The sequence below is a fragment of the Corella eumyota genome, chromosome 3 (assembly GCF_963082875.1).
Source record: "Corella eumyota chromosome 3, kaCorEumy4.1, whole genome shotgun sequence".
Classification (NCBI taxonomy): domain Eukaryota; kingdom Metazoa; phylum Chordata; class Ascidiacea; order Phlebobranchia; family Corellidae; genus Corella; species Corella eumyota.
The window spans coordinates 19,825,255-19,850,418 of NC_137492.1; the positions used below are offsets into that span (position 1 = coordinate 19,825,255).

At 31.2% G+C, this 25,164-nt stretch overlaps 4 protein-coding genes across 5 annotated transcripts; 3 read left to right on the forward strand and 1 right to left on the reverse strand.

The window, feature by feature from the left end:
- On the forward strand, window positions 1-5,628 carry LOC145744712 (tRNA (adenine(58)-N(1))-methyltransferase non-catalytic subunit TRM6-like). The gene is made up of 8 exons (XM_082562635.1): window positions 1-185; window positions 477-570; window positions 906-1,109; window positions 1,719-1,906; window positions 2,378-2,864; window positions 3,218-3,389; window positions 3,936-4,053; window positions 4,543-5,628. The coding sequence occupies exons 1-7, from the start codon at window positions 29-31 to the stop codon at window positions 4,020-4,022; spliced, it is 1,389 nt and encodes a 462-aa protein (XP_082418761.1). The 5' UTR covers window positions 1-28; the 3' UTR covers window positions 4,023-4,053; window positions 4,543-5,628.
- On the reverse strand, window positions 4,221-7,539 carry LOC145744714 (ketohexokinase-like). 2 transcript variants are annotated; one of them, XM_082562636.1, is made up of 7 exons: window positions 7,347-7,539; window positions 6,406-6,534; window positions 6,068-6,202; window positions 5,638-5,710; window positions 5,223-5,372; window positions 5,028-5,116; window positions 4,221-4,872 (listed from the first exon to the last, which is right to left on the reverse strand). In XM_082562636.1, exons 1-7 carry the CDS (start codon window positions 7,451-7,453, stop codon window positions 4,584-4,586), a joined length of 972 nt encoding a protein of 323 aa, XP_082418762.1. In that variant the 5' UTR covers window positions 7,454-7,539; the 3' UTR covers window positions 4,221-4,583. The 2 variants fall into 2 exon arrangements, with proteins under 2 accessions (XP_082418762.1, XP_082418763.1); XM_082562637.1 differs by having other exon boundaries at window positions 6,406-7,120; window positions 7,347-7,487.
- Window positions 7,540-8,425: 886 nt separating this feature from the next.
- LOC145745445 (NADH dehydrogenase [ubiquinone] 1 alpha subcomplex subunit 12-like) lies at window positions 8,426-10,262 on the forward strand. The gene is made up of 3 exons (XM_082563525.1): window positions 8,426-8,655; window positions 8,975-9,139; window positions 10,023-10,262. The coding sequence occupies exons 1-3, from the start codon at window positions 8,519-8,521 to the stop codon at window positions 10,183-10,185; spliced, it is 465 nt and encodes a 154-aa protein (XP_082419651.1). The 5' UTR covers window positions 8,426-8,518; the 3' UTR covers window positions 10,186-10,262.
- Window positions 10,263-11,669: 1,407 nt separating this feature from the next.
- LOC145744776 (adhesion G protein-coupled receptor A3-like) lies at window positions 11,670-24,919 on the forward strand. Its single transcript, XM_082562718.1, has 31 exons — window positions 11,670-11,853; window positions 12,017-12,108; window positions 12,258-12,341; window positions 12,541-12,612; window positions 12,746-12,817; window positions 13,206-13,277; window positions 13,598-13,797; window positions 13,946-14,058; window positions 14,394-14,529; window positions 14,994-15,175; window positions 15,354-15,464; window positions 15,966-16,124; window positions 16,584-16,736; window positions 17,437-17,562; window positions 17,815-17,894; window positions 18,006-18,196; window positions 18,268-18,425; window positions 18,836-18,972; window positions 19,271-19,376; window positions 19,725-19,876; window positions 20,159-20,251; window positions 20,683-20,838; window positions 21,319-21,400; window positions 21,554-21,667; window positions 21,756-21,821; window positions 22,056-22,302; window positions 22,366-22,616; window positions 22,755-22,886; window positions 22,964-23,082; window positions 23,354-23,520; window positions 24,047-24,919. The coding sequence occupies exons 1-31, from the start codon at window positions 11,749-11,751 to the stop codon at window positions 24,523-24,525; spliced, it is 4,407 nt and encodes a 1,468-aa protein (XP_082418844.1). The 5' UTR covers window positions 11,670-11,748; the 3' UTR covers window positions 24,526-24,919.
- The last annotated feature ends 245 nt before the right edge of the window (window positions 24,920-25,164 follow it).

Below are 25,164 nucleotides of genomic sequence, written 5' to 3' on the forward strand. Positions count from 1 at the left end.
TTTAATTTTATTCAATTAAACTTTAAAAATGTCGGAGTTTATAAGTTTAAACGAGACTGTGATCTTCCAAAAAGAAAAAGTTATGAAAGCCATTAAACTGGTTCCTAAAAAGTTGGTGGTTTTTGAGAAATTAAGATTTTATCCCGAAGCAGCGGTCGGTTGTAAATTCGGAACATTATTTCAAGGTAAACTATTCTAATTCAACTAAATTTTAACAAAGAAAACGAAAATAATTGATTAAAAATATACCAAGTTAAATTCTTATAGAATGTGTTCATATTAAATGGTTAATACTTTTTTAAAACTGTTTTAAATTTATAAATTGATAAAAATTGCTGCCTAATTATTAATTTTAAATTTATAATTCAAACTATCATTGTTCTTTAGGTTTAATATTGTTTTGCTAGAAACTGTTAAAGAAAACATGGTAATATATAAACCATATAATCTTACTAAAATTGGTTTTAAAATTTTAGTAAAAAACACTCAACTAACCAAAGTGGAAGCAGGTGAAGTTGAAGATTTTAATTTTGCTGAAGACGATTCAATTAATACAACTAAAGACAACAGGTTTGTGGTATATTATGTTACTTTAAGTTTACTAACACATATACTACAAAGCATTTAAAATATACAAATAATAATTAAATAAATAACATAAAACTTTACACTTTAACATTATATTTGAAATATATACCAATAAGCAATTTAATATAAAACTAATATGTAAGAATAAAAAAAACTTCCTGACTGCAAAACTCAAAATATATTTAAAAGTAGCATAAATTTTACCAAAAGTTGCAACCAATTAAGATTTTTAAATTTGGGAAAGTTTTTTTTAGAAATTTTCATTTAAGTTCTTCAGTATAGTGGTATTTTTAATTCTAATTTTTGTTTGTTTAAAGGTCACTAACTGACCTTCATGGTGAATCACAAACATTAAAGAGAGACGATCTTCTAGAGATGAAAGAAAAAGGGGCCACGGGAGAAGAAATTATTGAAAGTTTGGTCAAAAACTCCTCTTCTTTCTCCGATAAAACTGCGTTTTCACAAAAGAAATATCTTAAGAAAAAACAGAAGAAATATTCATCTTTTATTCGCATTTTAAGGTATTTAAACAAATTCGGATCACTTGTTTTTCACTGTTTTCATAAAAAATTCACGTTAAAAAAAATTATCAGGCAATAGTACAAGAGTTTTTTTTGTAACCGTAATCCAATAGATCCATAGATTGTTTAAATTTAATATTTTAGAAACTTGAGGTTTTTTTTTGAGTCACATCAGTTACTCCGACCCAGTCTCGAGTTGCATGTGGCAGTTTGGGATATTATGGACTATAATTCCCCAATAATTATGCTGCTGATTAAGTGTTGGCTCAGGAGGAGTTTATACTGTATATAGTGCCTTACTTAAGGGTACTACAGCATGAGAGCAGTGGGCATTAAATTCACGACCTTGTGTGTGGTGTAGCAAATGTTTTTACCACTACACCACGCCTCCGGTAAAGGTTTAAATTTCTTATATATATATATATAATGCCGCTATTTTCTAAGGGTAAAAGCATGTAATCATGCATTAACTTTCTACTTCAATTAAATACTCATTATAAGTCAATTAAACAATAAATGAATATCATTATTTTATTCTTAACTATGATAACTATACTATAAAATTTATGTGCTCACTTTATGTTTAAAATCCTGTTTCTACTACAACAGACCGACAGGACGTACAATGTGCAAGTTATATCAAGAGAGGGAACCCTCCAAGATCTGCCAACTTCGACTCGACATCGCTTCACAAATCTTAACTTTCTCCAACATCCAACATGGGAGCAAAGTTGTTGTGCTCGAGACCTGCTCAGGGGTTTTGTTGGGGATGATTATGGAGAGACTGGGTGGAAAAGGTTTGTGAATTGACAATTACTGGCAGCATGGTGTAGTGGTCAGAGCACTTGTCTTCACTACATGAGGTTCTGGGTTCGATTCTCACTGCTCCCATGTTGTAGCGCTATTGAGTTACGACTATAAACAGTATAAACTTCTGCTGAGCCAATACTTGATTAGCAGCTCAATTGTCGGGCAGTTATGATTTATAATATTCTAAAGACAACTCAAGACTGGGAAGGAATAACTGATGTTACTCTTTGTTTAGGTTGTGCATTTGACTTTCCACATTAAGAACAAATAAATGTAAATAAATGGTGGCATTGTAAATATTACCAAGGAAATTGTAAAGACATAAGTTTATATGTTTATGCTGGCTCGCCAATACATAGTTTTTTAGTTTGTTTATGTTTTTTTAAGTTTAATTCAATTTGCAAAAGTTTAATTCAATTTTTTTAAGTTTAATTCAATTTGCAAAAACTTATTTTCAGGTTTGATAGTGAATCTCCACATAGGGGAAACCCCAGCTAACCTGTTTGCTGTTTCTCATTTCAACTTTAAAGACGAATTCTGGGATTGTTTACATTCCCTGCCCCTGCATAAAGTTGGACCCCTGTTGTCAGGGAAACCATTCAGTTCAACTTTTGCAGGTGATATTGTTGACCCCAGCGAGGATAAACTAAAAGTTGGCAATAAATCTGGGGAACTTGAGATTGAGGATAAACTGATAAATAATAAAATATTAAATAATGAGGATAAAGAACTAAAAGAAACTAAAACTGAGGGTAACTTAAACTTGGACGATAAAATTGAGGACAAAATCAAAAATGGGGATAAAAATTTGAAGCGAAAACAATTAAGTGAGGAAGAAAAACAGAGAGTGAGATGTGAGAGAAGGTTGAAGAGATTTAATCATCAGAAGAAGGCATGGGAAACATTAGGAACTAAAAACATGGATGCTCTTATTGTTGCTTGCAGGTGAGTTTCTTGTTTTTATCTATCCTCGATGTGGGAAGGTTGACTTTAGAGCCTAAACATAGAGTAGCATCAGTTACTCTGACCTTGTCTCAAGTTTCCTTTGCCAGTTTGGGATATTATAGATTATAATTGCCTGATAATTAAGCTGCTGATTTAGTGCTGGCTTAGCAGAAGTTTATGCCATTTATAGCGCCTTACTTAGGGGAACAGTATAAAAACAGTTTTAAACCCAGAATAGTAAAGCCAAGTATTCTTACCACTACACATTGTTTTTGTAATGCAAGTAATTTTTAAAGAATCGAGAATATATTATACAAATTCCAATTATATTTTTAAATTTTTAATTTGTTTAGATTTCACCCAACACCAATAGTTTTAAGTTTATTGGAAACCCTGGGAAATTCTCGTCCGTTTGCGATTTATAACGAATACAGGGAACCACTGATGGAATTATTTGTCCGATTGTCCGTCAGTAATTCTGCCATAAACCTCCAACTTGTTGAAACTTTTACAAGAGAATACCAGGTTGATATTCATATAAATCAAATATTGTTCCAAAAACTTTTCTGGTATGATATAAGATGAAAACGATCCGATACATCAAACCCTAAACCCAACTCTAACCTATTTAGGTTTTCTTTCATAAACACGATCTATTTAAACAACCAGCAGTGTGATGTAGTGGCCAGAACACTTTCTGCACTACATTAGGTCCTGGGTTCGATCCCCAGTGATCTCATGCTTTAGTGCCCCTGAGTATAACGCTATGAACGGTTTAACCTCCTGACCTAATAAGCAGCTTAATTATCGGGCAATTATAATTTATAATATCCCAAACTAACAAAGGCAACTCGAGACTGGGTTGGAGTAACTGATGTTACTCTATGTTTAGGTTGGGTATTCGACTTTCCCACATCAAGGATAAAGATATATACAAAAAAAGTTTGCGAAATCAATGCATTTCATTCTTTATCCATTCTGTATATTTAACCTCAATTACTATTCTGACTTTTAATTTAGTTAACTTTTAGTTAATCGAAAAAATTAATTGATAAACTTTTAACATTTTAGGTCCTCCCAGAACGAACTCATCCCAAAGTCCAGATGAGTTCTGGAGGAGGATTTCTCCTCACAGGGATCAAGGTGGACAACAATTAAAGATTTTAACATCTACATCATTATGTTTCAGGTAATTTCTTATCAAATATCTTTAGTTTTATGATATTTGGGTTTTAAATATTATGATAAAGTCAAACTAGAAAAACAGTTTTTAGTTTTCTAGTATTATAAAATGCTTATTCATATTTCTAAGTTACATCTAACAGTAACAACACTCAACCTTATAACTAATATATATAGCATTTTTTATTTTATTTTTTAATATTAACACAGTAGATTGCTTGGTTAGTTGATATCACCAATAAATTGCATAATATAAAAAAATTATTCTAATTATCAGTAAAATACAAGAACCTAAATGCTTCTAAAATCCAGTTAGTAAAAAACAATTGAACGAATGTTGCGGCAAATATAAGGCATCACAAAGTTAAAAGAACAATACTGTAGCTTTAAAATTGAAGAAACTTTACTATTTTAAGTGAAGTTGTAATACTGCAAAGTTAGTATACCTAAGCTTATATGATTATATAGTACCACTAACAAAAACTAATATGTACAGATTTTCTACACAGAGAACACACAGGATAAATGGTATTAACGTTAAAACCCATTCTGACAAAGTTTAACGTCGGGGGACAAGTCACGAATCGCATCATACCCATAAGTCCCCACTTTAAACCCAGCCAAATAGCACCCGAAATTCACCGAAGATTTAAGGTCCCTGCCCCGGGACAATGCATGGACTAACCCCGCGTTAAACGTGTCCCCTGCTCCAAGGGTGTCAACGACCTTCTCAGGGGGGTACGAGGGGGTCATTGTGATGTCATCATCGACACCAACGACCCCCGATGCAGCACCCTCTTTACCCCAAGCACAAACAATATAAGCACTAGAAAAGAAAAAGAAAATTAAAAAAGAAACCTTATTATATTCTCCCTTCATATATTTTGTATTGTTTATTAACTTAGCATGGCATTGGATTAGGGTCCAAAGGTGCAGGGTTTAAAGTTCTGAAGTTGTTTTTATTTTAAGCTTTACACTTACCCTTGTTTTGCCTTTTTCTTATAAGCTTCCACAGCATCCTTGGCTGAAGTTAATCCATGTTTTAAAGCATAATCTTCACTTAAAATCACCTAAATTTTAACATTATTTAGTCTTAGAATTTTTAATATTATGGAGTTATGAAGGTAGGATTTCGTTTAGCATTGTTTAGGTTTACTTATAACTTATTTAACTCACTAAGTCTGCATGTTCAGCTAGATGATGTAACTTTATTCTTTTTGCTTTTTCCAGCTCGACCGCAATCTTAATTTGATTGCTCGGTTTAACTTTGTTGTTGTAGTTTATAACATGGTCGATCATCTTAAACACATTTTCTAGATTCCGACCCTTTGTGACATCATAACATGGTTTTGTTACATTATAACACAGTTTTGTGACATAACATAGGTATATGACATCATAACTAGGTTTTGTGACATCATAATTATACCTAGGTTATTTGCGACAGCGTAAACAAAATAGATATATATATAGTTGGGATTATTATGTAACTAAATTTAACATTAGGCTATAGTTAAACAAAGACAGGATGTAACAGTTTACAGAGACCATAAGGGAAGTGTCATATAATATTATATATAAAGGACATTACCTCAAAAATAACCCACGATACTTTATTGAGCTTAACTTTTTGAAAATCTTCTAATGTGGGTTCTGGCAAGTGTCTAAACAAGCAATTAGCAAAATTTATTATCGGAACACAATTTTGTTTTTATTACCCTGTTAATTATATTTAATTTACATTTTCAAAAGGTCAGCAAAACAATAAATCATTTTGTTTTACTTAAATTGTACTATTATTGTCATGGTAATGTTGGTATAATTGACAATTATAAAATGTTGTGCTTTTGATTAACTTAAAAATTGCAAGTTTATAATTTTTTAATTCAAATGTTGTAAATTGTCAACATCAATTGATTCATAATGTAATAAGGCAATGAAAAAAAAATATTCCTTAATAAAAATCCCACTATTTATTAGAAAACTACCATTTTTATCAACAAATAACTCCTTGATTTTACCTTCTAAAATGAGTGATTGTTCTTGACCCATTCTCCTTGTTAACAATCACAGTAGAGCAGGGTAGAGTGCCATCATCTTGAAGAACAACGTTGTCCAAACCAACCCCATATTCTTTGATTTGATTGATCACAAATCTGAATATTAAGTCAATGTTTAGTGATGTAAAGGAATCTTAGTGAAATTAAGATTAAATCTTACTACTGAGTTGTCCAGAATGATATATTTATTGTATTGACTTTATTAAATATACAATTTTCATTGCCTTTAGTGAGAATTAAACCCAAGACATTAAAATGATACAAAATTGTTTGATTTTAACTTTGTAAAGTTAACGTACGATGTTGTTAGGTAATCAGCTTCAGTATCCGGTAAGGAACTAAAGCAATCGACTTTATTCCCCAGCATAGCCAACACACAACTTGTGTTTACTGCATTTCCACCTTTCTGCCAATTCATAGCAAGAACTCTACAAATAAATAAAGTTAAGAAGTGTTGGACAATACTAAAGTACGGGATGCGGGATAGTGCGGGACCGTATGTAAACGTTAACGAAAATTCGCGGAATGCGGGACAGAACGGAATTTTTGTACTTTTCTGCGGGATGATTGCTGTTTTTATCTAAAGGGCTAAGGGGTGATGCGGGATTAACTTTAAAGGTCATGAAATGATGCAAATTGAATATAAAGCACAAGGGAAGATTAGGGGAGGGTATAAAAAGTCCGCCTTTTTCCGCATTCAGCGTTTTTTTGTTAACGTTTACATACGGCCTCGGTATTTCCCGCAACTTTCCGCATCCCGTATTTTAGTACTACCCGTAGTGTTTGGTAACTTTGCAGTTTTAAATAGTTTAGTATATGTTAGTTACAAAAAAGCACTAAAACTTGGCATAGTTTTTTAATCTACTTCAGTCTAGTTCAATAGTTTTACTATAACTATAGTTAAATAGGTTAATATTCTAGTATAATTTTTTTTTGTATATATCTTTATCCTCGATGTGGAAAGATCGAATGCGTGACTTAAACATAACACCAGTTACTCCGACCCAGCCTTGCCTGTTGAAGTTTGGGATATTAATGATTATAATTAATGAATAATAATAATAAGCTGCTAATTAAGTGTTGGTTAAGCAGGAGTTTATACCGTTCATAGCGCCTTACTCAAGGGCGCTACAGCATAAGATCAGTGGGGATTGAACCCACGACCTCATCGTAGTGTAGCAAGTGTTCTTACCACTACACCACGCTGCCGGTTGACACAAATTAATACGAAACTACCAACCTTTGATCGGAGTTTTCCTTTGGAAAGCTGTTACAAATATTAACAATATCCAGACATATTAAACCCACGCACAAAATTGATTTGTCGTTGTTATTATTTTGCTCCATTTTGAAGGTAAATTCGTCAATAAATTTAAAATAAAACTAAACAAATACACAAAAAACACAACGCTAAAACACTTGAACGTTAAGTATGTTAGTACGAAACGGGGAAAACCCTGACTCAGTTCATGGTTTATTGCACTGACGTCATAACGAATATACAAATAGATCGTTTCTAAGTAACGTTCCACTCATATATATTTATATAATTTTCGGGTTACGTGATTGGACAAAATTTGCTTGGTCAATCACGCCCTCTTTTTATACCAAAAACCTAATTTATTTATGCAACTAAATTTCCACTAAACTTTGATAAATACGCACAAATTTAAATAACATTTTTCTTGTTATTTAACATTTTTTTTGTTGCTTTACAGTCTACCACAACTGCCTATTTGTTGCTAAATTCTCTTCTCTAAAAATACTTTTAAAATTATATAAAAAAGAAAAATCTCAAAAGGAGAAAAGTCTTGACATTTACCAAAGATTAGTAAAGTTAAAACCATAAAAAGATCTAATATAGTAATTTGATTGTATGTCTATATTAAAACAAACAATTTTAAACTTACTAATGTTTATTTTAAGTGTAAAAATGAAATTTTGAAAACCGTAAAGGCCCGTTCACGCGGCGTACGCAACGCAACGTAACGTAGTGTAAGATTTCGCAACCATTTAAAATGAATAGAGTGGTTCACACGTACGAAAGTTGGTTCACACGTACGAAAGTTTGCGTAAGTTAGATTTCGTAGTTTTGTAGCCGAAGCGAAATTTACGCAAGATTTCGTAAGCGGTATACTTTTATTAGATATTTTCTATTTGTTAATCCCTAGAACTCGTAAAGTTACTTAACGCAACGTTATCTTGTCGTGTGAACAGGCATTAAAACAAAACTTTTTAATCGAGGATAAATTCTTAAACGTGGACACAAATAAGTAACAACTTTGCCCTTCAAGTTATTATTATTTTTCAACTTCACTGTCGAAAAAAAAAAAAAGAAATTATTAGCCTAAATTTAATACTTAAACAGGTTTTTATATATTAAGAATGTTGACAAATTAACTAATTATTAAAATGAGTAAATTAATTGGTTTAATTCGGCGTCAGTTTTATGTTCCGTTCAACGAAATGATGAAATCCTTTCAACAAAATTACGCAAAAGATGGCGGATATTTTCCAAGAATTCGTGGAGTTTTAGTCCAAATGTCAAGGTTAATTTAATTAAAAATATCAATATTTGTTATTTTATGATAAACACACATTAATTTGCCATTCTGAAAAGTAGGGCAATGTGCACGCACAAGATATTTTTCATTGAAAAAAATGCACGGCGTTTTGCACGCCTGGCTTTACAAGTAAATACAGTCACGCCAATATTTAGGCTTGCACGCACGAGATCTTGTCGAAATCTGCCCAACTTTCCAGATTGGTTAATTTGTAATTAAATTAGGTGTTTTTTTCCGTCTCATATTTCTGATGTTTAAATATTATTTTACAAATATTTAATTATTATTGTTTATGACATCACAGAATGGAAGATGTTAGGTACGGAACCTTGATTGGCACCGATGAATTGGGGAACAAATATTACGAGAATAATCGTTATTTTGTGGCAAGGAACAGATGGGTTGATTACAATCAGGAAAATTGGGCAAATAAATGGGATTACAACGCTAGTCAAGTAACTCCGGAATGGTAAATTAGTTTTTAACAATTTATCGAATTTTTTTGTTTACAAATTTAAATCAACTAAAGAAATTAAACAACAAAGCTAAAATTAATTTTAACACAGACTAAAAAAAAAACATTTTGATACAAACTTATATATATGAATTAAAGGAACAAAATCAAGGTTCTTTCAACTTTTTTCATTTTGCAATAGACTGATTACCTCAAATATATTTCAATATTATTTTTTTCTGTCTAAGTACTTTAAATAAATTCTCTAAGCTGTTACCATAATTTAAACACTATATTGGGGGCATGAGATAATAATATAAACCAAATACTTGTAAATGCATGTGATCAGCAAACATTTGTAAAGCCAAGGGAAAATAATTAAATTATTCTACTGATTAACAATTACCTCATTTCCTGTATTTGGTAAATTTGTTAGCCAATATATACACATAAGTTTGCCACCTTTTGATATACATAACATTTTTTGTTTGTATTGATTTAAAAAAATTATTAGCATTCAAATGTTTTTAGTAAGGTCATTTAGATAATATGTATATATATAAATTGTAATATTTTTACTAGTATAATGAAACACTTTTTTATATTTATTTAAACTCTATGTGGATAAGTCACCTTACTTAAGGGTGCTACAGCATAAGAGCAGTGGGGATCGAACCCATGACCTCATGTAGTAAAGCCAAGTTTTCTGACCACTTCACCGGAATGCCAGACTTTAATACTGTAATATTACTTATGTGTGGCAATAGATATTTATAAATTTATTGTATCATACATTGTGGCTAATATAACTGTTTTTAATTAATTTAATATAAAGCCAATGGTCGTCACTTAATACCATTGAGTTTATAATATGTTAACAAATAAAATTGTGTTCCAGGCACAGATGGCTTCACTACATGACCGATGACCCCCCTACAAAAGTCCCCCCCATTCAAAGAAAATTTTTAATTAAACACTCCCCCAATAAAACTGGGTCCAACCAGTGTTACGTTCCCTACTCTACCACCAGACCTAAAATAGAATCTTGGAAACCAGAATAATTTTTTTTAGGAATTCGTTTTTGTCTTAAGTTCAAAATATAATTTGCCTTTATTTCATAAAAATACATTAAGTTATTAAGAAATTGAGTTTTTTGTTTTATTATTGTTTTAAAAGGTTGAAAAGGAGAACTGTATATTAAGTTCAGGGGCAAAAAGACTAGCCTCATAGCCTACTAAGTTTAGTTTACCTTTCTTTACCCTTAGCCCAATTTTTTAAATTTTGTCAGTTTAGGATTTTACTGAATTTAAAGTCAACTGTGTATTTGTTTTTGACAAAATTGAATATTGCTTAGAGTGCCTTACTCAGATTGTTAGTATTCGAAATTTATATATATATTTTTTATTCTTGTTTTCTTTTTGTAGTATTAGAGAACAAACCTAATATCACCGGCAGCGTGGTGTAGTGGTAAGAACACTTGCTACACCACACATGAGGTCGTGGGTTCAATCCCCACTGATCTCATCCTGTAGCGCCCTTGAGTAAGGCGCTATAAACTCCTGCTGAGCCAGTACTTAATTAGCAGCATAATTACTAGGTAATTATAATCTATAATATTCCAAACTGCCACAGGCAACTCAAAACTGGGTTGGGGTAACTGATGTTACTCTATGTTCAGGTTATGCAACGACCCACATCGAGGATAAAAATATATACAAAAAAATGTAAATTTAAATCATCCTGTGACACAAGGCTTCAACCAGGAAAGCAAGGCAGTCGAATAAATTGTAACAACATTAACAATTCACATACTTTAAATATTTAGTAATCTACTAAGCTTTGGAAATATTAGAGGATAAAATATAACACTTGTTTAGTTTGTCACAAAACATTCAACTTTTTCACTCGTTGTTAATATTAGTGTTGACATAAAAAGTTACATCGACAATACAAAATAGTTTTTTGTATAAAATTATTCAATAGCTAAAGTTAATAATAACTTTAAAAATTATTGCTAAGGTTTTTTTTACATTTTAAGAAATATAATAAGCCTCGGTGGTCAATAAATCTTAATATTTCGGTTTAAAAAAAGATTTATTTTTTTGCAAATATGTTAATTTTTCGGAATTTAATTTTGCCGTATTTTGAGACTTTATGTAAAATTTGTTTTTTTTAAGGAATTAAATAATTCTTGCGGGTTTCCAGGCAATCAATATGTTCAATTTGTTTATGTACTTTTGTATATATATATTTGCGTGAAATTAATTTAAAGTTTAAATTTTTAAAGGTTGTATTCACTTGATATTGTTATAATTAAATGAAGGCTGAAAGGGCCAAAATACTAAATGTTTTTATAAAAATAATTTAAAAATAACAAAATAACAAGCAAAATTCAGGCAGATAATATTTCAAAATTATAACTAGGTCGAAATAATTGAAGTTCTTAATAGTTTTTCTATGAAGACATCTTTCTGTCTTTCACTTTGAGGATAAATTACATTTCAAAAAATTAAAATTGATTTTGTTTGTAATAGATAAACTGTTTTTAAAACCCATTGTGGGTAAATTTTTATTAAAACCATGAAGTTTTTAACTCGAAAATTGAAGTTATTAAACCCATAAACATGAATTTATTTGCTTCAATTATTTTGTTCAATTTCCTCGTCCTGATAAATTCTTGTTCATTCTCGGATTTTCCTGAATGTGGTTGTTCAACAACTGGAAAAAAAGTAAGATTAAGTTAATTAAAAAACTGTTAAATTCATAGTTTAGTCTGGTAATATAGCTACAGTTAATGTTTTTTCAGAAAACCTAAAACAATAAATATTTTACCCCACCCCCTTTTTTTAACTTTTAGTTTATAAAATTTTGATTTAAATTGTTTTATAACAGAATGGTTCGGGTAAAAAAGTTTATTGTCACAAAGCAGCTGACTTACACGGCATTCTAACTCAACTTAAGTTTTCTGAAAACATTCAAGCAATGTAAGTTTATTAAAAAGGATTTTATTCAACTATATAACTATGTAACTTATTTTAAAAAAAATTTATGTTTATTTTTTCAAGTAAAACGTGTTAATTAATACTCTAAAAATAAATAAATTTTTGTTCAAATTAAATTTTTTTAATTTCAGTGATTTTTCTGGTAATGATGTCACAGAAATAACCTCAGATTTTTTTCCTGAAACGAATATTTTAAAAACCAATATTAAAACTTTGTAAGTTGAATAAAATTTTTTACAAAATATGTTGAAAACTTAAAAATTAGTAATTTGTAAATTATGTACAACTACAGCCCAGTCTATATTTTAATTGTGGTAAAGTGTTTGCAATTTAATATACCCCATAAACAGCAGTTTTTTAATCCACTTTAAATATATAGATTACAAAGTTGAATAAAAATATTTATTTTTACAGGAATTTAGCAAACAACAAAATAAGTTTTATCGCACCTTCAGCATTCAAAATATTCCAAAACTTAACACAATTGTAAGTTTGTTTTACTTTTTAATATGTCTAATGGTATTTACTAATTGCTAAGTTTTAATACTGTTACAAAGTTTAAGAATTCTAGTTTTGATCGTCAAATTGTTATTCGAAAAATGTTTAACTTTTGTTTTAGAAATTTAAGTTACAATGAGCTTGGAAGAATAAACAAAAACATGTTTCTTGGATTGGACAATTTGCAAGAATTGTAAGTTGTTTAAGCAAAGCATGAAAGTGTTGGCATCAGTAAAAAATTACTGGCAGCGTGGTGTAGTGGTAAGAACACTTGCTACTCCACACTTGCTACACCACACTTGGGGTCGTGGGTTCAACCCTCACTGATCTCATGCTGTAGCGCCCTAGAGTAAGGCGCTATAAACGGTATAAACTCCTGCTCAGCCAGCACTTAATCAGCAGTATGATTATCAGGCAATTATAGTCTCTATAATATTCCAAACTGCCACAGGCAACCCGAGACTGGGTCGGAGTAACTCATGTTACTCTATGTTTAAGTCGCGCATTCGACTTTCCCACATCGAGGATAAAGATATATACAAAAAAAAGTTTACTCAATAATTGATAAAATATTTTTTTAGGTATTTGAGTTTTAATTTGTTTCCCATTATTCCTGGTGATGCGTTCACTCCTTTAATCTCTCTGGTGAAACTGTGAGTTATTAGATTTGTGTAATTCGTTTGTTAACAAGCAACATGGTGTAGTTCAGAACACTTGGCCCCACTTTATAAGGTTTAACTGCTATCATGCTGTAGTGCCCTTGAGTAAGGCAGTATAAACTGCATAAACTCCTGCTGAGCCAACACTTAGTCAGCAGCATAATGATCGGGCAATTATAATCTTTAATATCCCAAAATGCTAAAGTTAACTCGAGACTAGGTCATGGTAACAAATGTTACTCTATGTTTAAGCCATTGAAACATCCTTTTCACATCAAATATTTGTTAAATAATTTTTGTTTTAATATTTCAAGAGATTTATTATCTGACTACCTCATCTGTGATTGTTTAATGTCTGATTTCATCACTTGGTTCCGAGCTTACAAGAACAAAAGGTCTAATCCAACACCATCAGGTCAAAAGGTCAAGGTTAAATTGTTGGGCACATGCCGGTTACCATCCTCATTCCGGGGAAAACAATTAAAACAATTAAGACCGAAAAAGTTGCCATGTGGTAAGTTACACTTCTTATTAAAAATATTTTAAGTTTAGGATTAAAATAAGAACAACTGTAGTAAACTTATTAAAGAAAAGGTTTAAAAGTTTGAAATCTGAATATTTTGTTACAATAAATTTTAAAGTTCTTTGTATTTTAACCTCAGATACTTTGACTGAGCTTCCATATTTTGAGATGCAACCCTCAAGCAGACAAGTTGTGTTTGAGGGAGATTCAATTTCACTCAACTGTGAGGGAACTGATATCAAGGAAGCTAAGGTGGGTAACTTCTTTTTTTTAACTTTTTCATCATGTTTCTTAATCCTTGATGTGGGAAGATCGACTTCACAACCCAAAAAATAGAGTAACATCAGTTACTCCGACTCAGTCTTGAGTTGCCTGTGGCAGTTTTGGATATTATAGATTAAAATTGCCTGATAATTAAGCTGCTGATTAAGTATTGGCTCAGCAGAAGTTAATAACACCCTATTTAAGGGTGCTTTGCTTTCTAATATTGTGTCTAAGATGTAGTATGTTCCTTTTTAAGTTATAGGCAAACTAAAGTTTTTAATTTTGATATTTTTCTGTTTTTTGAATATTTGTTTTATTTGAAGGTGACTTGGAGCCGGAATGGCAAGCCAGTTGGTAACGCTTCAACGGAGATATTTGAGGAAAACACGACAAGATTTTACAACAAAACAATTGTTTCAAGCAACTTTCAACTTAAAGAAATTAATCAAAAATTTGCCGGTAAAACTGGGTTCATTTATGTAATAACCTAACTAGTGTAGTAATTAAGGCACTAGACCTCACTACAATGGATACAAAGTTTGATCTTTATTAATCCAACACAGCTTCTTTCGATAAGCGACCACGAATGTTATTTTGTTTGGTTTGTGAACAGGATAAATGGCTGACATTGAAGTATTTACTGGTATTATAGTAGTCTGTTAGTTTGATATATTGGGTATGGCAACGGATTACAAGCCAAAGGTTTCAGAATCGAGTCACACCAATGCCACATTAATCATTCTTAATCCTGGCGTTTATGAATAGCTTAAACATGTCACAACAGCATAGCCTCCCCCCCAAAAAAATGTGAAAACCACCACCTTGAGTAATCCAGAAAAAATTACATTTTTACACTTTAATAATTTAAATAAAATTTCATCTAAAAAGTTCAGATTTTTTTAAAACAAAACTTAATCCACCAGGAACGTGGAGATGCTCGATTACCTCAAGTCACGCCAAGGTCTTCCAACAAATCCAACTCATCGTCCTTAAAAAGAGCGCCACCTACTGTAGAGCAACAAATGTAACCAACAATCTTGGATTGTTTATGTGGCCTGCCACTGTCACTGATGCCACAACATTTCTAACTTGCCACCAACCTAAAGTAGGAACAACTTTACTTTTTAATCAAGAATTTTTTTGATTTTAATTTTTTTAATTTTTTAAAATTTATTTTTGTGTAAGTGTTTTTAAAATACAACTTACATTCTAACAATATAAATGAAAAATAAAATTTTGTATTCTTTTTTTTTTTGGCAAATTTATAAAAGTTCTACTTTAAGGACAACTCAATGAGCCATAAAGCGAGCAAGACTTGTGACTCACATGAGGGTTGGAGGAAGGGTAATTACTCACGATGTCAATTTATCGACCAAATTGCCCGAATTATTAAGGTAAGCTATTTTTAATTGCTAATTAATATAAGTTAAATTATGTTCAAAAAATTTTTTAACTTTTTCTTTTTTTTTTTTTTTTTTTAATTTAAAAGTATTTGTAACTAGCAATATAATTTTACTACATAATTAGTAAATTAATTTTTTGTATAAATTTAAATCCGAGTTTCCAAAAACTAAAAAACAGCCAAGCTTAAGTATTTAAAGTTTAATTAATAGTTAAAGTTAAAGTTCTGTATAATTACTGTCACAGTGGATTAAATATGGGAAATAATTACATATTAAAACTTAGTCTTTTGTGTGTTTAACAATCTCGTATTTGCATTTCAAATTCTTGAGAATGAATCAATATTTAAGCATGGTTGGATTGGAATTTATGTACTTAACAAAACAATTTTGTACAATTTAACACAAATATAAAGTTATGTAATGGTTTATAAATTCATTTTAACAACCAAAATTTTTTATTAAAAAATTTAAAACTTTATTTATTTATTTTAGACCACGTTACTTCAAGATATTACCTCGACCGATGCTCTTACAAAGTGCCAGGATACCAGCATAAAACTTGGAAACTCGAGTGTAGAGTCACCACTAGGGGTGGAGATGATCGTTGAGTTGATGCAGAAGTGCAGTGGGTTCCTTTCTCAAGTTGATGCGGTAAGTTTTGGGATTTTAAGTAATTGTGAGACTCAGGGTAAAATTTAGGGCAAGTTTTGCTACCTAAACCCAATCTCTAGATATGTTAAATTGGGCTATTATTTGATCTGGTGATATTGCTTGTTTGGCCTGGCTAAGAACTTTATCATTATTATAATTGCACTGAACTGTGTATAAAATTGGTTTCATGATAGACCAATCAACTCAAAAACTCTTAAACTTAAGACAACTCAATTTAAAATCACTCAACTCAGAGACAACTTTAATCTCAAAACTTTAACTCAAAACACTTTTACTCAGAACAATTTTACTTAAAAACACTTTTACTCAAAACACATTTACTTAACTTAAAGACAGCATAACCAGGACAACTTAACTCAAATAACTTTAAAAAACCCTCATGGGTTAAACTGTGATCATTTAAAATTCCGATTTAAATTTTATAAATTCCATCTTCAGATGCAGATGAGTTCAGTTGTGGTCAGACTTGCCAGTATCAGCACAACAGGACCCCACCTCCCCACCATACCCCTCCAAACTTACCCCACAATACTCAACTTACTCAAGCAATCTCTCTACTTGTTGTTCAATGTAGTGGAGGGGTTTGATAAGGTGAGTGTATTATGTATTTAAATTAAACTTAGAAAATTTAAAAAAATTTTGTTTTTCTAAAATTTGCTGGTTTAGATTTTTAATAAATCAAATTTATATACAATTTTTTTTTATTATAAATTTTGAATTTTTTTTTGTATTTATCGTTATTCTTGATGTGGGAAGGTCGAATGCGCGACCTAAACATAGAGTAACATCAGTTACTCCGACCCAGTCTCGAGTTGCCTGTGTCAGTTTGGGATATTATATTGATTATAATTGCCTGATAACTATGCTGCTGATTAAGTGCTGGCATAGCAGAAGTTCATACCGTTTTTAGCGCCTTACTCAAGGGCGCTACAGCATCAGAGCAGTAGGGGTGTAGCAAGTGTTCTTACCACTACACCACGCTGCCGGTTTAATTAAATTGTTTGTTGCTGTCATGAATCTTCTATACTATAAACTTGTTACCTGGTCTATCTAAAAGACATATTATCACTATTTATATTAAAAAGTTTAGCAGGAAACAGGTAAAGTTAATAATAGGAGTAATTTTAAAATGCATTTTGAAGATAACCCTTGTTGGTTACATATTTTTAAACAGGATTTTTCTGTTAAACATAAACTGTTATCAACTATTATGGCAAATTTTAGGTCTACTTAAAATTTTACGCTTTTTATTTTAATTGCGTTTTTAATTCTAATTTTAAATTTTAACCAGGAATTTGAAAATATTTTTGTCATTGGAAAAACTTTAAGTTCTGAAACCCAATCAACAACTTTTAATATTTCAACCAAGATGAATAAGAAGGAAAACAAATATATAAAATCACAAACAAAAACCTTGGTAAGTGTTATCTAACATATTAATAATATATATTTATTGCTTTCGATCAATCCCTGTCCTATAATCTGCATTTTAATTGTTGTTATATGGTTGCAACTGGCAAATAATATTTATCCAGTAATAAATCACCTGTGCACTACATATGGCAGTTTTTATTACTGAACTTATAAGATTTTCTATATTTTGTGAACCTATAAAGATCATTTATATATTTTAACCATTATACTTAATTTTAAAAATTATTTTTTTTAGCTTCCTCAGCCTTTTATAAGAATCCCAAACTTGAATATTGAAGATGGAAGAAAATATAATTTACTGATAACAGTATACAGGCAAGTTGCTTTTCTGTTTATAAAAACTAAAATTAATTAATCATAATAATTAATTGAAAATTAATTAAAAGTTGTCATTTTTAAATTTGATTAAAAAAATAATTTTTTCAGAAATGGAAATTTGTTCCAATCGGCCCAAACTACCACTTTAGGTTTGTCACAATATCCACTAGAAGCACCAGAGAGCTCACCACTAGGGGTTCATGTTTTGATCTCTGATATTTACTCAATCTCGTTTAATGGGGACCAGTTAGTTATGACATCACAACCGGTTGTTTATGTATTTCAAACTAAAGAAAGTGGTAAGAAAGATTTTTTTACAAAAACATTTAAAAAATTTTGCTTAAAAATTTAAAAATCTTTTTTTTTAAAGTTTCGATGTTTAATGGAAAACACTTTATTGGCATCTGGAACGGATCGCATTGGGGGATTTCCCACGATGATTGTCGATTCAACCGAACAAACAAACAACAAAATATCAACGTTGCCGTCGTAGAATGCAAGATTCTATCCACTATTGCAATATTTCAGGTAATTTATTATTATTTGGAAACATTGTGATCAAAAGGGATATCATTTATTGTTTTTTTTATTCAGTCAATATTTTTAAAATGGATATCACAAATTCTTTATTAAAAGTGAATTATCTTGAAAAGAAATAAATATTTTGTTTGGCACGAATGGATAATATAATGTAATGTAATTCCAGTAGTGTGGCATATGAGTTATGGCATTGGATTATGAGCCAAAAGGTTTCAAGTCTAAGTCACACTAATGCCACATTATTTGCCTTTAAAGCCCAGTGTTTATGGATAGCTTAAACATGTCACAACAGCACACCCTTTCCCAATAAAAACTAAACCTATTTCCTCTATTATAATATGGAAAAAATTTAATTATTTTTGACATTAAAATTTTAACCAAAAATAAATAATATTTAGGATATAACATGGGAAGAAATGGGACAATATGGAATAAATGGTTCCACCCAGATGTTACATCCCTCCATATATGTCGGTTCCACTGTGCTCTCATCCACCCTTGTGTTTATTCTATTCACATATATTACTTTTAACAAGTAAGTTGGTATTTATTTTAATTGAAATTTTACTAGATGTTAGGTTTGATGAGATATTATGATAAAATTAAAAATTTTTTTACTTTTAATTAATTATGAAGTTTTTGCCTAATTAGGTTTTTAATGTTTTTTATTTAAGTAAATTAGCATAGTTGATAATTAAATTTTTCCTTAAAATTGTTTTAAAAATTGTATATACAATGTTTATTTTGTAAGTTATTTTCCAATACCAACAATATCAAAAGGTTAAAAACTTAAATTAAGACTTTTTTTCGATTAATTTTTAATTTTTTTTTAGTATTTTAATAACACGAGATACGAGACATATGATATTAAATACTTGCCTTCATCTTTTGATTTCTGTCATCGCATTCACAGTGGGAATTTGGAGGGTGGATTTCCAAGTAAGATTTAAATATTTTTTGTATAATTTATTATTTATCTTCTATGTGGGAAGGTTGACTTTACGACCTAAACATATAGTAACATCAGTTACTCCAACCCAGTCTTGAGTTGCCTGTGGCAGTTTGGGATATTATAGATTATAATTGCCCGGTAATTAACCTGCTGTTTAGGTGCTAGCTCAGCTTTATACTGTTTATAGCACCTTACTTAAGGGCACTACAGCATAGAAGCAGCCGGGATCAAACCCAAGACCTTATGTAGTAAAGCCAAGTGTTCTAACCACTACACCACCTTGCCAGTAATTTTTGCTACATTTGTAAAAAAATCTAAAAAGTTTTTTTCTTCAGGTATTATGTTATGTGAGTGGAATATTGCTCCATTATTCCTCATTATCTGTATTGTTGTGGGTTTTGTTATCATCAAGGAATATTTGTAAGGACATTATGACATCACAACAACCTCCATCACTTGACCCCAAACCTCCAAGACCTTTATTAAGGTTAGTAATTTTTAATATTTATTTATCATAGATGTGTGAACAGCAATATTGCAACCTAAACATAGATTAACTTCAGTTACCTTAACCTAGCCTTAAGTTGCTTTTGGCAGTTTGGGATATTATTTATTATAATTGTTTAAAAATTAATTTTCGGATTGGTTCTGCAAAAGAACTAACTTAAAACATGACAGCAGTTGGAATTAAACCTGGGACCTAAACTATTGGAAACTATAATGTTTAAAAACATTTGTGTGCCTGGTTACTTAAGCTTGATTGTTTCAGGTTCTACTTAATTGGATGTGGAATTCCATTAATAATTTGTGGAATAACTGCAGCAGCAAAACTAGAGAATTACAATGGGGACGGACACAAGTAGTAAGTTGAAGTTTAAATTTGTTTAATTATTATCTGTTCTAATCACTGGTTCACGAGTAAAAACCTTTAATTTTCCTACTTAAAGTCCAAAGATCAATCCCCACTGCTCTCATGCTGTAGCACCCTTGAGTAAGGCGCATAAATGGTATAAACTCCTGCTAAGCCAGCACTTAATCAGCAGCATAATTATTGAGCAATTATAATCTATAATATCGCAAACTGGCACAGGCAACTCGAGACTGGTTTAGGGTAACTGATGTTACTCTATGTTTAAGTTGCGCATTTGACCTTTCCACATTGAGGATAAAAAAATACAAAATAAGTATATTTAAACAAAAATTTATTTATCATAATTAAATTAAACTTGCATCTGTCTGCTTAATTCAGTGTTTCCCCACAGAACAAATAATAATTTACTTTATCCTCAATAGTTGTTGGTTGTCGTGGGAGACAAGTTTATATGCTTTCTATGTGGCTGCAGCTGTCATAGCGATCGCTTGTGTTCTGGTTTTACTTAAAATATTAGCGACCTTGAATTGTAATTTGGAGGTCAATAAAGCTAACGGGAAACAAAACAGAAATAATTTGTGAGTGTAAATTATTCTTGGTTTGAGTCAGGATAATAATGTTTATTGTATTATTTGTAACGCTTTATAAGTGCCTACTATGACATCATTGTACATTGCCCTCCAGTTGCACATAAGTTTTCAGACTAACTAACCTAAAATTGATCTGGTTTACTTTCAATACATTAGTAACTAGCTAAAAGCTTGGGTTGGCATTTTAATTGTCATAATATAGTTAAAACTCTTATATTTGCGTTTAATTTAACGAAGCACCACAAATGGCAGTTTGTTTTTAATTTAAAAGTCTTGTAAACTGCATATACAAGTTAAAAAAACTGCCATTTGTGGTGCTCGGCTAAATTAAAGGCAAATATAAGAGTTTTAACTATTTTATGACAATTGAAATGCCAACCCAATGTGTAAAGTTCTCTAAGATCCATAATACGAATTTAAAAGGCAATTTTTTAAGTCAACTGTCTAACCAACCCTATTATATTACAGTGATGAACAAACCCCACTACATTACATGGGAAATTATGAAGGAACCAGAGTTAAAGATGATATAAGACCTCCATTAAACCAAGTTTGTTTTCTAATGGTTTTATTTAATTAATTAATTTAATTAACCTAATTAATTTTAGTACTTAATCAAGTTTTAATTATAAAAATTTAGTTTTTTAAAGGTATCACTGTTAAAAAATAGTGTTGCCAAATAAAAATGAATGTTTATCCTCAGATAAACAACGAGCAGAGTTTCCGAACGAGATTACGGGGCGTGGCAATGATTCTCGGGTTTTTTATCGCAACCTGGGTGGCTGCTGCCATGACTGTGGCTTCTCCATACATTCAGGTACAAGCCCTGCTCTGATGTTTATGTTAAATTTAATATTTTTAGCTCTAACCCAAAAATAAAATTATTTTTTATTTTTAACTTTTAGGCCACTGCTGCTAGAGAAATTTCAGCCTCAAAATTCAACAGAAATACTTTCTCAACAACTAATAAGGTTAATAATCATTGTTGAAAAGTTTCTTTTATAATTGATTTATCCTCTATGTGGAAAGATCGATTTCACGACCTTAACATAGAGTAACAGGAGTTCATATTGTTTATAGCACCTTACTCAAGGGCACAACAGCATGAGAGCAGTTGGGATCAAACTCGGGATCCCATGTAGTTTAATTGTAACGGCTTTATCTGCAAAAAAGTAAATTTTTTAAATGATATAATTTTATTTCAGGGAACTCCAGCAAACCTTAGTGAGATATTCTCTTTTGTGTTCGCCTTTCTCTCTTGTTCCACCTCAGTGCTTCTCTTCTACCAACATATTTGGTCCAGAAACGACGTCAAGCAAAACTGGAAAATGATGTCGTGCAAAAAGTCCAGGGTTGCCGCCAACAAATTAAATGAGGGCAGTGTTTCCAACATTATTTTCAACCAGAAGACTTCACGGGAGCCTAAAAGAGAAAATACTTCGACAACAGTTGGTTTGTGCAAAGTTTAATAAAGTTTTAATTAAAATTCTTTTTTTTAATTAATATTTTTTTTAGCGACGGAACAAACGACTGAAACAAATCTTCTGACCACCGCACCATCGTCCAATCAAAACACTTCACACAACAGGAGTTGTAACCACAATTCGACACACAACAGGACTTGTCAATCACATGTGTCACCGAACAGAAGTTGTCACTCACATTTATCACCGAACAGAAGTTGTCACTCACATATGTCACCAAACAGGAGTTGTAACCGTGAGGATAAATCTCATCATGGAAGTCACAGAATTGCACATTCACACGTTAGTTTATTAAATTATTTAAAGCAAATAGAATAAATTTTTACATCCATTAACCAATTTCCTAAAGAACCATATTTCAACCATTTTTGTTAACCATAAAAAATATGTAACCATTTTACCATTTTTTTGGCCATCTAGGGTGGTAATCTTTACCATAGTGAAAAAGACCATCTTATCGCTGGTTCATTTGAAAACCATCATTATGGTTCGCAACAGTACTACAACCATTCAAGAAGTGGTGATAAACCAATTAAATTAACCAACCTACAAGTAAGAAAAAAAATTTGTCATATTTGAAAATTAATTTAAAATTTTTTTTTTGGTTTAACATTTTTGTTTATTCTCAGCATGATTCAAGCATGACCGAGCATAGTTTCGACAACGAGACGCACAACAACATGCACACCCTCCCCACCATGCTACAACATACCCAACCTAAACTTGATAACAGTGTCCTATATCACAGGTATGTTTAACTATAAGTTACTAAACTTTTTTGAAGACTTAAAATATGATGCCAAATAACAGAAAATTGCTTTATATATTCACATTTTTTTGTCTGTATTTTGTGTTCTTAAAATTGTAAAATTTTGCCAGGTAGTGTGGTATATTGGTTATGGTATCGAGTTACTAGCCAAAAGGTTTTGAGTTCGATGCTAACCTATCACCTTAAAATGATATGAAAAAAATAATTGCAAAATTGAAATTTTATTCACTTAAATTTTTCTATTTTCCAGATATCAGAAGATGCGGAAAGCTCTTGATGCAAAAAAGAACAAACAGAAGAAGTTGGCGGTGTTACGGGAGTACGCACAGGATCCGATCACGAGTAACGAAGAGGGGGAGAAGTTGGTCAACATCAACTTGACCCAGGAACCTGAGAACAACAACGATGTACTTAAAGGTTGGTCCTGATAGTTTAGGGAACTTTAAAATCTGATATTTAAAGTAATAATTAACATTCCAGACAAGTCTTTAGATGGCTCTTAGTTTTACTTATTTATAAACCAGAAAAAAGCCAGTTTTACAGCTTGTAATCTTTGACTGGCATTGGAGTGTAATGGTAACACTCCGCTTTACTACATAAGGTCCTGGGTTTAATCCCCACTACTCTCTTCATGTTGTAATGCCCTTAAGTAAGGTGGTATGAACAGTATAAACTTAAACACTTAATCAGCAGATTAATTATCGGGCAATTTTAATCACATCCCAAACTGTTAAAGTCAACTTAAAAAACATCCCAAACTGTTAAAGTCAACTTAAGACTGGGTCAAAGTAACAAATTTTACTCTATGTTTAGGTTGTTAAGTCGACCTTCCCACATCAAGGATAAATAAAAAAAATCTTTTTTTGGCCATAGGGCTTAGTGCTATCGTGATTATTAAAGATAGCATTTAATTTTCAAATATGTTGTTTAAAAATTTCTCTAGATTATGACTTAAACTTCAAAGACACCGATCAAAAATATCGCCCTCTACTGATCTCGTCAAATAAACAAAAACATCCAAAAAGAAACGGCAACACTGCCCCTCATCATCGACGCAGGTTATCACGACAACAAAACAGCAAAAGATACCCTCGATCGAGGATAAAGCAACAAACCAACAAAACTCTTAACCACACCGAGAAAAACAAGAGTCTTGACCTCAATGAGACAAACAAAGATCCTGACCTTGACGAAACAGACAAGGATGTTAACCTTCTTGGTGTGAACAAGAATTATAACTTTGTTGAAGAGAACAAGAGTCATAACTACATGACGGCCAACGATCTTTCCTCCCAATTATTTTTACCTATTTCAGTCACAAGCCCTGTTCACCCCCTTAAAATGACCTCAGATCTAAAAGTTGGCGAACAAGGAGGGGAGGAGTTAGCGTACGCTTCAGTAAGGAATGAAACAAGTGTTTAATTAATTAATTAACGAGGTGTTTTGATTAAGTTTTTCATTAAGTTATGAAGAACATTTTATTACAATTCTCGGTGCCAAATATATTTTGTATTGTAAGCACTTCGCTCATATATTATTTGCCAAAGCAACGAAGGTACTCTTATAAAAAACATGATCTCTTTTCATATATCTATTAATCTATTACATTGTGTGCTTTTAATTTCTATTTTTTTACAAAATTGTGATTTCTTGTTGCAGTTTTTTTTATAATTGTGCTTCTTTGTAGTTTTTACTAACTGTAGATTATTGTTACTTGTAAATAGTTGATACTTTTACTGCCTAATTGCCTGATTTTTTACTTTTTTAATCTTCATTGTACAGTGTCTTACTTTTTTAACATTAAATAAATGATCAAACTAAAATAATACTTAAATCATGTAAGAAGGACAAATTTGCAACCCACAATTTAGGTACATTTGTGAATTGGACCTCGTCTGGAGTTGGCTCTTGCAGTTCAAAATTAACACTCGACAATGTAGGGTCGTTAGTTAAATTTTCTAAACATTTTTGTTTGTATATATCCTTATTCTCGGTGTCGGAAAGTTGAATGCGTGACTTAAACATAGAGTAATATCAGTTACTTCGACCCAGCCTCGAGTT

What these genes read in the sequence shown, in the direction of transcription:
- LOC145744712 (XM_082562635.1), top strand. Translation starts at nt 29, where the DNA reads ATGTCGGAGTTTATAAGTTTAAACGAGACTGTGATCTTCCAAAAAGAA. An exon ending in GGAGAGACTGGGTGGAAAAG is followed by an intron (nt 1,907 to 2,377) that starts GTTTGTGAATTG and finishes ACTTATTTTCAG; the next exon opens with GTTTGATAGTGAATCTCCAC. An exon ending in GCTCTTATTGTTGCTTGCAG is followed by an intron (nt 2,865 to 3,217) that starts GTGAGTTTCTTG and finishes TAATTTGTTTAG; the next exon opens with ATTTCACCCAACACCAATAG.
- LOC145744714 (XM_082562636.1), bottom strand. Translation starts at nt 7,453, where the DNA reads ATGGAGCAAAATAATAACAACGACAAATCAATTTTGTGCGTGGGTTTA. An exon ending in ACAATCACTCATTTTAGAAG is followed by an intron (nt 5,711 to 6,067) that starts GTAAAATCAAGG and finishes TTGCTTGTTTAG; the next exon opens with ACACTTGCCAGAACCCACAT. An exon ending in TAGCTGAACATGCAGACTTA is followed by an intron (nt 5,117 to 5,222) that starts GTGAGTTAAATA and finishes GTTAAAATTTAG; the next exon opens with GTGATTTTAAGTGAAGATTA.
- LOC145745445 (XM_082563525.1), top strand. Translation starts at nt 8,519, where the DNA reads ATGAGTAAATTAATTGGTTTAATTCGGCGTCAGTTTTATGTTCCGTTC. An exon ending in GTTTTAGTCCAAATGTCAAG is followed by an intron (nt 8,656 to 8,974) that starts GTTAATTTAATT and finishes ATGACATCACAG; the next exon opens with AATGGAAGATGTTAGGTACG. An exon ending in AGTCAAGTAACTCCGGAATG is followed by an intron (nt 9,140 to 10,022) that starts GTAAATTAGTTT and finishes ATTGTGTTCCAG; the next exon opens with GCACAGATGGCTTCACTACA.
- LOC145744776 (XM_082562718.1), top strand. Translation starts at nt 11,749, where the DNA reads ATGAATTTATTTGCTTCAATTATTTTGTTCAATTTCCTCGTCCTGATA. An exon ending in TTCCAAAACTTAACACAATT is followed by an intron (nt 12,613 to 12,745) that starts GTAAGTTTGTTT and finishes CTTTTGTTTTAG; the next exon opens with AAATTTAAGTTACAATGAGC. An exon ending in CAACAACGATGTACTTAAAG is followed by an intron (nt 23,521 to 24,046) that starts GTTGGTCCTGAT and finishes AAATTTCTCTAG; the next exon opens with ATTATGACTTAAACTTCAAA.